This window comes from Gorilla gorilla, chromosome 15 (assembly GCF_029281585.2).
Source record: "Gorilla gorilla gorilla isolate KB3781 chromosome 15, NHGRI_mGorGor1-v2.1_pri, whole genome shotgun sequence".
Lineage (NCBI taxonomy): Eukaryota > Metazoa > Chordata > Mammalia > Primates > Hominidae > Gorilla > Gorilla gorilla.
Window position 1 is genome coordinate 121,577,463 of NC_073239.2, and position 11,678 is coordinate 121,589,140.

The window sequence follows — 11,678 nt, forward strand, 5'->3', positions numbered from 1 at the left end:
AGGTTTTTCCAAGAGCTGCACAGCTCTGGAATTGGCCTGGGAGGGGGCACATTTGGGCCGGGAGGGGTAGCAACAGCAGCAAACTCTGGTCTTATCTGAAATCGTGGTCTGTTGTCCACCGGGGGCCTGGGAAACAGCCACCCCCTTCTGCTCTGGGGCCAGCGGCCTGTCCTCAGGGTCACTGCTATTTCTGCCAAAGGGGAGAGGTAATTATAGCCTGGCCGCTGCCAGCTGGCCCAGCTTTGCGATCCAGCAGAGAGGGCTGGAGACGGGACGAAGGCCACAACAGACCCGGCCCTGCCAGCGGGCGGTGGCGCCTCCAGATCAGAGCCCTCGGGAAGGAGGCCTGGGCGGGCCTGGCCCGTTCACCTGTGTGCCCTGCAGTTCTGCCCGAGGCTCATCTCTCAAGGGCCTGGGAGGGGTGCTGCTGGCCAAGAGGGTCCAGGACCTCACTGGACTGTGCCCCACGGGGAGATCCCGAAGAGCCTGTTTCTGTCCCTCGGGGAGCCAGGAGGGAACCAGGTGAGTTCCAGCCCCAGGGAGAGGGAGCTCACTTCCTGCTTGGGTGTGAAGATGCCAGAGCAGAGAGATTGCCAAAGGCAGGCGCAGGTGGGGAACCTGCCCCAGTTGGGCAGCAGGTGTGGGCAGAGACTGGGCAGAGCACACACTGATGACCCTGAGTGACCTGGACAAGCTCCAGGGTGGCCACCCTTCCCCCTTCTCCTGGGACTGATGGTTTCCCTAAAACGGAGACAGTCCCAGGCCAGCCCTGTGTCCACACTGAGGCCAGGCCGCCTCTGGGGGAAGCAGGGAACACGGCCACTTCAAACCTAGCAGCGGGGGTACTCCTGGCCACACAGGAGCTTCCAAAGGGCACCTGATGTTGCGCGAAACAGCCTGGGCAGTGGGAGAAGGGGCTGCACTCTCAGGGGAGTGCAGGCAGCCGGGCCAGGCATGAACCCAGCCAGCCTTCCCCGAAGGGCCTTGGTGGGGGGCACCCTCCGAGGGCAAGTCTACGCAGGCCCAGCCTAGCGGGAATGGATTCGTTACTCCAGTAACTGAAGACTAGTTCTCAGTGTTTGGGAATCCCTGAGAACTGGCTCTTTTCTGAGCCGTCAGTCAGAAGGAATCCCTGTCCTGCCCTGTGTGGCCATGGGACCCCCACCCAGCACTGGACGCCATTTCTTGGGCACTACTGAGCTTTGCAGTGCCCTGGACAGTTGGCAAACAACCCCCATTCCACATATGGGAGGAAGGGCCTGGGGGGTCCCCCGCCCTGTCTGTCTGGAGCTCTCGAGGCCTAGGGTGGCCCCTGCACCCAGCAGATGAGCAGCCATCACCCGGTACTGCTGCTACCTCGAGCCCTAACTGCACCTCGGGATGTGAGGGCCCATCTAGGCATGGAGAGGGGCCTCAGGGGGCCACCAGGCAGCTCCTGCTCCTGTTCCTACCCGGTAGGGCCTGCAGGCACCTGAGCAAGCCCAGCGGGCGGTCAGCCCAGCCAGGGGCCTCCCCACAAGTTCTCCCTCTTACTTAAGTCGAGAACGCATGTTGTCTGGGGAGCTGCCAGCGTGGTTCCAGTGGTGAGCATTGGGCTGGGAGCCGAGGCTTTTCCCAGGAGCCCAGCCGCCCCGCCTGGCCGTGTTCTGCCTCCACCCTGCAGAGGAAAGGCCAGCGAGGCAGTGTCCATGGTCCCGGTCTTCTTCCACTGGAAGAAGGCACAACCTGCATCTGCAGCCCCAGGGCCATTGGGTTAGGCCTGTGGCAAAACTACTAAGGTGCTGGGAGACTGAGGAGGCCCAGCTCCACCTGGGGCCACCAAGCCCGTGGTTGATGGCCTCCCCATGGACCGGGCTGTCCCGAGAGCAGCAAGTCAGCCGGGGCCCTCAGGGCCGCTGAGGCCACTGCTCAGTGTCGCCGTAATGGAAACTTCTCAGCTGGTTGTGAGCCGCAACAGCTCTGGTTCACAGCGAGGCGACAGCGAGGCTGTGACCGCCAGTGGATCTCGGAGCTGATCAGGCGGGTGAGCCACCCTGGAGGTACAGCACCAGCAGGAGCCCAGGTGGGCAGGGGCAGAGAGAGAGAGAGAGAGAGTGTATGTATGTGTGTGTGTGTAAGTGGTGGGGGTGGGGGCTGTGAGTCTCCAGCTTCTCCCAGGGAGGTCTCTGGCTTCCAGGAGCCTGGCCCCCTGTCTCCAGCTCCCAAGTGAGTTGCCCTGGGGGAGGCTGCACCTGGAACAGGGAAGCAGGGAGCCCGGCCCCAGCCTGCACTCGCTCAGGCCCCGGGACCCTCTGCCCCTGGAAGGCTGTGAGGCTGCCGTGTGAATGGGCGCAGTGCCAGGCGAGGGGTGAGCCGGGAGTGTGGGGCCACACGCTCAGAGCCGAGGAAGGGCTCTCCCATGTGGGGTGGGTGCTGGGAGTGTGGGGCCGCACGCTCAGAGCCGAGGAAGGGCAGTGCCAGGCGAGGGGTGAGCCGGGAGTGTGGGTGTGCGGCCGCACGCTCAGAGCCGAGGAAGGGCAGTGCCAGGCGAGGGGTGAGCCGGGAGTGTGGGGCCGCACGCTCAGAGCCAAGGAAGGACCTCCCGTGTGGGGTGGGTGCCGGGAGTGTGGGGCCACACGCTTAGAGCCGAGGAAGGGCCCTCCCATGTGGGGTGGGTGCTGGGAGTGTGGGGCCGCACGCTCAGAGCCGAGGAAGGGCAGTGCCAGGCGAGGGGTGAGCCGGGAGTGTGGGTGTGCGGCCGCACGCTCAGAGCCGAGGAAGGGCAGTGCCAGGCGAGGGGTGAGCCGGGAGTGTGGGGCCGCACGCTCAGAGCCAAGGAAGGACCTCCCGTGTGGGGTGGGTGCCGGGAGTGTGGGGCCGCACGCTCAGAGCCAAGGAAGGGCAGTGCCAGGCGAGGGGTGAGCCGGGAGTGTGGGGCCGCACGCTCAGAGCCGAGGAAGGGCCCTCCCATGTGGGGTGGGTGCCGGGAGTGTGGGGCCGCATGCTCAGAGCCGAGGAACCCTCAGGGAGGACAGAGAAACATCAGGAGGTGGGCTGTGGGCGAAAGGGCGGGCGGCACGGGGCAGGCAGAGGCAGCAGCCTGGGAGGAGGCGGGAAGCCGGCGGGCGGCGTCCTGGAGGACGGGGCAGGAGTGGGAGGGAGCAGCAGTGGCTGGGCCCCAGAGCTTGGCGTTATCCAAGCCACTGAACCAGGCAAGAACCACTGGCCCACCCCCACGCCCCACTGCAGGCTGGTCTCGAGGGGGAGGGACTCGGCACTGCCACGGCCGCTGGGCTCCATCAGTGCCCTCACGTCTCTCAACAGCTTCAAGATGAGGTGGGGTCTTTGGGGTACTGGGCTAGACCCCCAAAGACTGTTGGAGGATCACACCCCAGACCAAGGTCCTGGGCCTCATTCCTCATGGCCCCACCTCCCACCAGCAGTACGGGCCGGTCATGCCCACAACTGGGAGCTCCGGGCCCTGACTCCCGCCTCTGTCCCAACCCAGGCTCTGAAACCTGGCAGGCTGTTCTCCTTCTCTGGGCCTCAGTTTCCCCTCCGCCAGGGAGCTCAGTGCCCCCTCTCAGTAGAGGAGCTGGTAAGAACCCCCGAGCCCCCCAGCACCAAGGGAAGCGCCATGGGGTTCCTGTTCCCAGAGTGGGGGTAGAGTCCCCTTGGGTGGACGCGCCCTCCCCAGCAGCGGGCCTAGCGGGACACTTACAGGTCCAGGCTCTGAAGCTATTTTCCGCCCTTTATCTCCCATCTGTCACAAGGCCTCCAGTTACACACTGTCCCTGCCAGCGGCCCCAGGCCTCCCCGCCCCCACCTGGCGAGCATGCCAGAGCCACTCCTTCCCTGCTTCCACTGGGGAAAATGAGGCCCAGGGAGGTCACACCACTTACCCGAGGTCACAGAGCCAAAGAAGGACAGAGCCCAGGACTTGAGCCAGACTTCTCTTCCAGAAGGGGAAGCGTGAAGCCCAGTTAGGCAGGGGATGGCAGGGCTCAGGGAGGCTGTCTGGGAGCAGAGCATGGCCCACGTGAAGGTGCATCTCTGGAGAGGGGACCTCAGGGCTCAGGGAGGCTGCCTGGGAGCAGAGCGTGGCCCAGGGGAAGGTGCATCTCTGGAGAGGGCCCCAGGGCTCCCGGAGGGGAGGTGTCATCCCATAGGAAGTCCTGACTGTCCAGACACAGCCAGAGCCACCTGAGCTCTGTTCCTGGGCACATTCCCTCCCTGAGTGATGCCAACAGTGGCTGATGGCACAGAGCACAGGCTTGGTGCGGACTCGGGTCTGTGCACTGACTCCCACCCTCATGCGAGCCCGCAGAGGCTGCTGCTGTCCTCACCCCCATTTCACAGCTGAGCAGACCAATGCCCAGGCAGATTAGGAGACTTGCCTAAGGTCACACGTGGTCACACAAGGTGCTCTGGAGCCCACACCCGAAGAGGGGGAGGTGCTGTCCCGTAGGAAGTCCTGACTGTCCACACTCCGGCAGAGCTCTGTGCCCCAGAAGGCGAAGTCGCGTCCTCCCCAAGTTATGCTGCTCAGCAACAGATGGTTAATGCTACAGCCAGGCACCCTCACAAACACACTGCCCACGCCTGCACATTCACATACACTCTACACAAACACACACACATTCACCCACACATATGCAGATACACTCACACACACACACGGGCACATTCACATGCACGCACACAAATACTAGTACACATATGCACACATAGCCACACCTCCATGCACACATTCACACACACAGACACCCCACACGTGCACACTCACGCCCTCTGACACACGTGCCCACTCTCACACTTGCACACTCAGGGGAATACTCACACATGTGTGCACTCACACACGTGCACACACACATTGTTGTCCCACCATCCCTTGGACAGACCCCAGGCCAGGGAGGGGTGAATAGCGAGAGCTGCTGGCAGGAGCTGGGGGAGACTGCGTCCAGCCCTGCATCCCTGCGTGACTCCGTCGGCCCAAGCCTCTCCAGGCCTGTTTCCCCATGAGGAGTGAACCTGGCTGGGCCCCCTGGAATGCTGCCGCAGGGTCGCCTGGCAAGGGGCTGTGGCCCTGGGCACGCCAGCCAGCCCCACGCCGTGCAGCCCCAGGAAATGACCCCGAATGCACAAGCCTCCTTCCGCCGGGCAGTGGGAGAGCCCGGGCTCTGGGTCCAAGAGGTCACTGGGGGGCTCTGCTCCACCCCCAACCCCACCCTGGGCTTTAGCAGAGTTTCTATCCCACCCAGGGTGGAAACTGAGTCAAGGGCATCCAGAGAGCCCTTCCAGCCCCAGCTCTGCTACGGACAGGCGGTCAAGGTTGCCCTGCCAAGCAGCATCCCCAAAACACCAGGACAGGCCTGGCACTCTGTGGCTTCCCTAACCCTGGGGATCACGCAGAGCCCACATTCCAGGTGACCTGGCCCCAGGAGACGGGGCCCCAGCTCAGCTGGGCCTGCAAGCACAATCTCTCCCACAGCCACTCTCTGAGAGAAGGTCCTGAAGATAAGCCGCCCCTCCCCGCCACCCCCCTGGATGGCCGGCTCCTGCCACAACCCTATTTGCAATAAAAACCTGATCTGGCGATAGCAGAAAATTGCTCTCTTTTGAAATAATTGAATCCGTCCAGACAGTGTCCTCCCAGACATCATTAACAGGGCACTCTGCTTGTCTGCAGTATTTATGCCCACTTGGGGAGGTGGTCACAGCCACCCTGTTATCTTCTGTAGAGGATGGCACACGGCTGCTGGAGTCACTGCCGTATCCACCCAAACCACTCCTCCCACAGGCCTGCCCTGAACCTCTGAGGCACCCATCCCTTTGGGGGACCCTGGAGGAGTTATCCTTGAGGACCATGTAGGCCCCTCACTCTCACCCTCCCCCTTCTTAGCCCTTGGGGGCAGGGTCCTTGGAGGACCACGGGGAGCCAGGGAAGCATCTCAGGAAATGCAAACACCTGCCCTGTGAGGCAGGTGAGGTTTGCCAAGGACCCCAGAGCAGGGGAGAACCTGAAGGGCAGCAGGAGGCCCCCACACTGCCCCCTATCCAGCTGGGAGCAGGGCAGGGAGGATCTGGCCTGGCATCAGCTCCCAGGGAAGCCCCAGCCCCCTCTGGCCTCAGTTTCCCGACCTGAAGCAAGAGAGGCAGGCTCATCACCCCCAGAGCCCTTGAAAGGCAGACACCTGCACCTACACAGATGCCTGGTAGGCACTGCACCCCTCTGTAGGGAGGAGTGCCCAAAAGTCAAGAACTCTGCCAAGGCTGTGAGAGAAAATTCACACTTGGGGGGCTCCACCGGTGAGCACGAATGAGGAGAGCACAGCCTCCGCCGCCAAAGACACGGGGGTGGAGGCGAGGAGGCGCCATTCACAGCCAGGAAGCAACCAGCGCAACAGAGGAGGGGACAGAGAGACAGAGATAGAGGTAGAGAGATAGAGAATCAGAGAGAGGCAGGGGGACAGAGACAGAGACAGGGAGATAGAGACAGAATTAGAGAGAGGCAGGGAGACAGAGATGGAGACGGAGAGAGAGACATAGAAAGATAGAGACAGAATCAGAGAGAGGCAGGGGGGACAGAGAGATAGAGACACAGAATCGGGGGGGCACGGTGCAGAGAGAGACACAGAGAGAGAGTGTGAGCCGTGCTGAGGGGTGGGCCCCCAGGAGCCCAGGGGCGCCCCACCAGCACCAGCCCAAAAAGGTGGGCATGACCCTCTGGGAAGCCTTTCTGTGGGCCCGGTCTCAGAACCCTGACAATTCCCAGTCCCCAGCCCCAGGGCTTCCCTCTACCGAAAGGAGACAAAGTGAAGATGTTTCTTGCAGCCTTATCCATGACCTCCAAACATTGCAAACGACAATACTAAAATGCAACCCTCATGAATACCCAGTCATCGAGGGTGACTTTCAGTGACGGGACCTCGGCCCACTGGAATATTATGCAGCCATTAAAGATGATAATTATGAAGACGGTGGCAGCAAAGGAAATTGCTTGCGATGGCATTTCTGAACGAGCAGGGAACAGGATTTACCTGCACTGGGGACACCACAGAGGAAAAGTGGTGTCTGCTCAACAGCGTGGCCAGTCGCAGGCCCGGGAAGCCAGCCTGGCTTCCGGGGAAGAATTTTCTCCTCCTCTTATTTTCATTCCTCTGAGTGCCACTTGTGCAGTAAATAATAAATAACGTCTCTGCTTATCTTAGGACCATGTTCCAGTAAATGAGGACTGCAGCAGGAGCCGTGAGCCCTGACTCCCGGCCAGAGACACGACGTCAGACCAGAAAGAATGCGGAGGCCGCGTGGGGCCCGCGGGTGTGCAGGGCAGAGAGGGTAAGGCGGGCCGCCGGGACACAGCTTCTGCAAGCTGGCCTTCCACTGGGGGCTGGAGGGGGCAGGGAGCAACAGACGTGGAAAGGCCGTCCTCCACCCCAGGAATCAGGGGGTGATAGGAGGAAGGCAGGGGGATCACTGAGGGCTGGGGGGAGCAGCGGGGGGCAATGGGTGCCTTGAAGGATTTGGTCTGGCAGAGGGGATTGGAGGCCCCCAGGTGGGGCACAGCTTGGCAGAGGAAGTGGGAGCCATGGAGGGCTGTGGAAGAGGCAGCCCAGGGAGGAGGGTGTTGGAGGAGGGAAGAGGGTGGAGAGAGGAGGACAGGTCAAGACTGTCACCAAGGGTCAGTGTTAGGGTTAGGGGCCCAGACCTCAGACCCTGAGGCTCCATCCAGCCTCTGAGGCACTGCCAGGCTGGGGCAGACCACAGGCACAGCAGGAGCTGGGCCGGACTCAGCATGGGCAGACCTCACGCCCTCGCGGGGCAGCCTCGCCAGATGCCGAGCAGCAGGCTGTGTGCAGCGAGCAATGCCCCAGCCAGGAACAACCTCAGAGCTGGCCCGGCTCCCAGGGTGCCTCAGCCCCAGTTGTCACCATGTCACAGACAAGGATGCTGAGGTTCACAGCAGCCCGAAACTCCCACTCCATCTTCCAGACTCAGGCTGGGCCCATACACGTGAGCAGACCAGCACGGAAAGGGCCCAGGTAGGCAAATGTGTCGGAGCTGCCCCCACCTGCAGCCTGGGAGGCTCGGCCCCAGGGAAAAGGAGGCCGAGGCCACCAACCAGCCCTCCTCACGGCCCTGGCCCGGCCCCTGCCCCATGGAGCTTGCAAACTCTGGCCCCTTAGCCAAAGCCCCTCTGCCATTGCAGCCCCCTCCCCCTGTCCACACGTCCTGGGGACCCTGTCCAGCAGCCTGCATCCGAGACAGCGGGCAGACGAAGAGAGGTTCAGTGGGGACTTGCGTGAAGAGACGGGGTCAGGAGGGGCTCCTGTCTTGCCTGGGCCCCTGAGGCTGAGTCTGGCTGCCCTGCAGTCCCTGTCCAGGAGCTGCCCCTCACCCTACAGGAAGTGACAGGCCCAGCATAGCGCACCAGCCAGGACAGGGTACAGGTTCCAGGACGGTGCTGCTGGGCCCCACACGGCTCAGACCTGGGTCCCGCCGGCCTCCCGCCGGGGACTCACCAGTCTGCTTCCCGCCCCCGCACCAGGACGACAACAGGAAGTGCCCCCACTCCATCCTGAAACGGAGCCGGCCGGAGCACCACCGCCCAGAGGCCAAGCCCCAGAGGACCTCGAGGCGCGTGCGGTTCCGAGAACCCCCAGCGGTGACCGTCCACTGTAAGAGGGCACCCGCAGCAAGCAGCTGGGAGAGGGTGGAGTCAGGCAGAGGGAGGCGGGGACGCCGGCCACACCCACACAGCTCTGGCAGGGCCCAGGACATGGGGGGGCTGTGGCCACCTGTCTTCAGTGGCACAACCCCAGTAAGACCTGGGCCCCTGGGGTCATCTGGACACACAGTCCCGGTCCGTGAAACAGCAACTGGAGGAGAACATGAGGGCAGATTCTCAAATCATGACTGTCCCTTTGAGGAAGTGTCAGGACCGGCTGGGCCTGGGTCTCTCACTGATGAATAGTCTTAGGGTCCTTCGGGGGTGCAGGGTGAGACGAGAGGGTGGGGGCGCCCGATGGACTGAGGCAGGTGCCTCCAGCTGACTCTCCATTCTCTTTCCCAGACATTGCTGACAAGAACGCCACGGCCACTGTCAGGGGTGAGTTCTGAGCCCACATCCCTGTGCCCCACTGCCCCCTCCGTGGGTGCACCCACCCTCACTCCCTCCCCGAGGGAGGTGTCACAGGGCCAGGGCCTCTAAGGAGTCCCCAGTTGGGGGGCTCTTGTTGCAAGCAGACCCCAAGAGGCTAGGGAGGGGCCATGGGCAGGGACAGGGTGGAATCTCCCCATCCCTTCCCCACCAGCCCCAGTCCTCCAGGGAAGGGTCACACTGGCTGGCGCTGACCCTGCCTGCCCTCTGGCCGCAGTGCCCGGCCGGCCCAGGCCACACGGCGGCTCCCTGCTCCTGCAGCTGTGTGTGTGCGTCCTGCTCGTGCTGGCCCTGGGCCTATACTGCGGCCGGGCCAAGCCCGTGGCAACGGCACTGGAGGACCTGCGGGCCCGGCTCCTCGGCCTTGTCCTGCACCTGTGGCAAGTGGCCCTCACCTGCTGGCGTGGCCTCCTGCGGCTCTGACGGGCAGGACGGGCAGGGCTTCCAGGAGAGCTCAAGCACTCCGGGGGCTCCGAGACAGCCTGAGCCCTGGCCCTGCTGCTTGGTGAATCATGGGGGCCAAAAGGGGCTGCTGCCTGAGGGCTGACTAGGAAAAGGGGGACCCCGTGGCGTGAGATCGGACATGGGCACAGCGGGCGGTCCCGCCACACCAGTCAGCACAGCCCTCCTGTCTCCTGTGTTGGGTCCATGTGAGATTTTATTAGAAAGAGGATTTGACTGCTAACAGTTGAGGTTCCCCAGGCTCACCCAAAGACCCCTCCCTTGTCCCAGCAGGAACTCCTGCTGCTGCTAGGGCCTGGCCCGGCCATCACCGTGTGCACCCTCTTGAGGAAGGGGACACACTGCCTGTGTTCGAGGGGCTGCTCGGAGGAGGCAAACCCAGCCTTTTGCGATTATGGCTTGTGGGGAATCCAGACCTCGAAACCCCACGGGGAGGGAAGGGTCTGGTTGTCAAGGTGGGTCCCTTTGATGTGAGGTGCCATCCTCTGAGCCCAGGTCTGACCCCCTACCCAGCCCTGTGAGTCTGGAGAGGCCCCAGGGAAGGACCCCTCATCGGGGGCGGCTTCAGGTGTAGAAGCCGAGGGGACAGCAAGGGGCCCAGACACCCCCAACCTTCAGAACAGCCATTTGTGCCCAGCTCTGCAGGCCAGGCACACCCAGCCGAGCTCCGGGCCAGCCAGCACCACCCACCAGCTGGGGCCTGTGGGTCCCGGAGACCGTCTGTGGTTGTGGCTTTGTCGCCGGATTGCAGAGCTGAAGGGAGCCCTGTGGGTGACAAACACCAGGGGCCTCTCCAGACCCTACGTGGGGGGAGGGCTGAACAAAGCAGGGAGGCCCACGGTTAGACACCAGGCAGAACTTCCCAGGAGAGACACAGGGACAATCAGACCAGCGTCCTCGAGGTTAGCCTGAGGCGGGTGGGCACGGCCGACGATCCATCCGGTGGTTCCTGTTTGTCCCACCACTTAACTGGGGGACACTGTTCTATTAAAACACACTGTGGCTTCCTTCAGTCTTGGTGTCTTTATAGAAATGAGAGAAACCAGAACTGATTTGCTAAGGAATCGGCCTCAGTGGCCAAAGCGGATGTCCTGGGTGCCTGGAACCTCCCCGTCTCCTGCAGGCCTGGGAGTGGATGTGTCCGCTCGGGCAGGGGCTGACCAAGCCCCTGGGTCTTGAGGGATGCCCGGCCGGCTCCCTTCGCCCTGCAGTCAGGGTGTGTCCCTGCAACTCCAGGTGCCAGGGAACAGGCGAAGTGGTCTCCAGGGTCGCTTCCAGCTTTGGAATCCAGGGAGCCCAGAGTTGCAGGTGGAGGTAACAAAAGGGGCCGTTTCCAGAAGTGGCCCAGAAGGGACCATGGTGGGGGCTCCCCCGAGGACCCTCCAGCATCTCTCCCCAGGCCCAGCCCATCCCACCCCACCCCAGGAAGGAGGATGGGCAGGTTGCTGCCCCATATTCTGGATGCAGAAGCAGCGGCTCCCAGAGGTTGGGTCTCTCAGGGCAGTCACAGGCCCAGGCTCAGCCCTGTGTGCTTGGGACACCCCTCCAGCGCCGGTTCTGACGGGGGACGCCACCCAGGCCGATCTCCCCCAGCCGCTGCTGTCTGTCCACTGCAAAGGCAACACAAGGACGTGCCTGGCTTTGCGGGGTCCCACGCTACGACCTCAGGTGTTTTTGAATAAACATTGCCCAAAGATGGGCACCACACCCCCAAGAGATCCTTCGAAATGGATCCTCCCACCTGGGGAAGCTGCATGGGAAGCAGTGAGACTGGAAGCCACTAGAAAATGTACAGAGAGGAAGGCAGAACCTCGGGAAGGCCAACTTCTAATTCCTAAAAGCTTCGGACACGAAAGGCTCAAAGCCTGAGCACATTGTGTGTGACCCACAAATTACAGACAGAACCACGAGCCAGGCCAGCCGACGGCGGAGAGGGCAGACAGAAGCCCCACACGCTCTTCCTCATCCCTGTAGTTAGAACCACGAGCCAGGCCAGCCGACGGCGGAGAGGGCAGACAGAAGCCCCACACGCTCCTCCTCATCCCTGTTGGAGACTCGGGTGCTTTTGTTTTTATTT

General features: G+C 62.8%; 1 protein-coding gene across 4 annotated transcripts; it reads left to right on the top strand.

Moving 5' to 3' along the window:
- Nucleotides 1-205: 205 nt before the first annotated feature.
- On the top strand, nt 206-11,282 carry C15H14orf180 (chromosome 15 C14orf180 homolog). 4 transcript variants are annotated; one of them, XM_063698224.1, is made up of 5 exons: nt 206-522; nt 7,191-7,317; nt 8,528-8,657; nt 9,053-9,088; nt 9,401-10,835. In XM_063698224.1, exons 2-5 carry the CDS (start codon nt 7,207-7,209, stop codon nt 9,646-9,648), a joined length of 525 nt encoding a protein of 174 aa, XP_063554294.1. In that variant the 5' UTR covers nt 206-522; nt 7,191-7,206; the 3' UTR covers nt 9,649-10,835. The 4 variants fall into 4 exon arrangements, with proteins under 4 accessions (XP_063554294.1, XP_055217678.1, XP_055217679.1 ...); XM_055361703.2 differs by having other exon boundaries at nt 207-522; nt 9,357-11,282; XM_055361704.2 differs by lacking the exon at nt 206-522 and adding an exon at nt 1,507-2,062 and having other exon boundaries at nt 9,357-11,282.
- Nucleotides 11,283-11,678: the final 396 nt, after the last annotated feature.

What these genes read in the sequence shown, in the direction of transcription:
- C15H14orf180 (XM_055361702.2), top strand. Translation starts at nt 7,845, where the DNA reads ATGCCCCAGCCAGGAACAACCTCAGAGCTGGCCCGGCTCCCAGGGTGC. An exon ending in CCAGCACGGAAAGGGCCCAG is followed by an intron (nt 8,022 to 8,527) that starts GTAGGCAAATGT and finishes CCCCCGCACCAG; the next exon opens with GACGACAACAGGAAGTGCCC. An exon ending in CCCAGCGGTGACCGTCCACT is followed by an intron (nt 8,658 to 9,052) that starts GTAAGAGGGCAC and finishes TCTCTTTCCCAG; the next exon opens with ACATTGCTGACAAGAACGCC.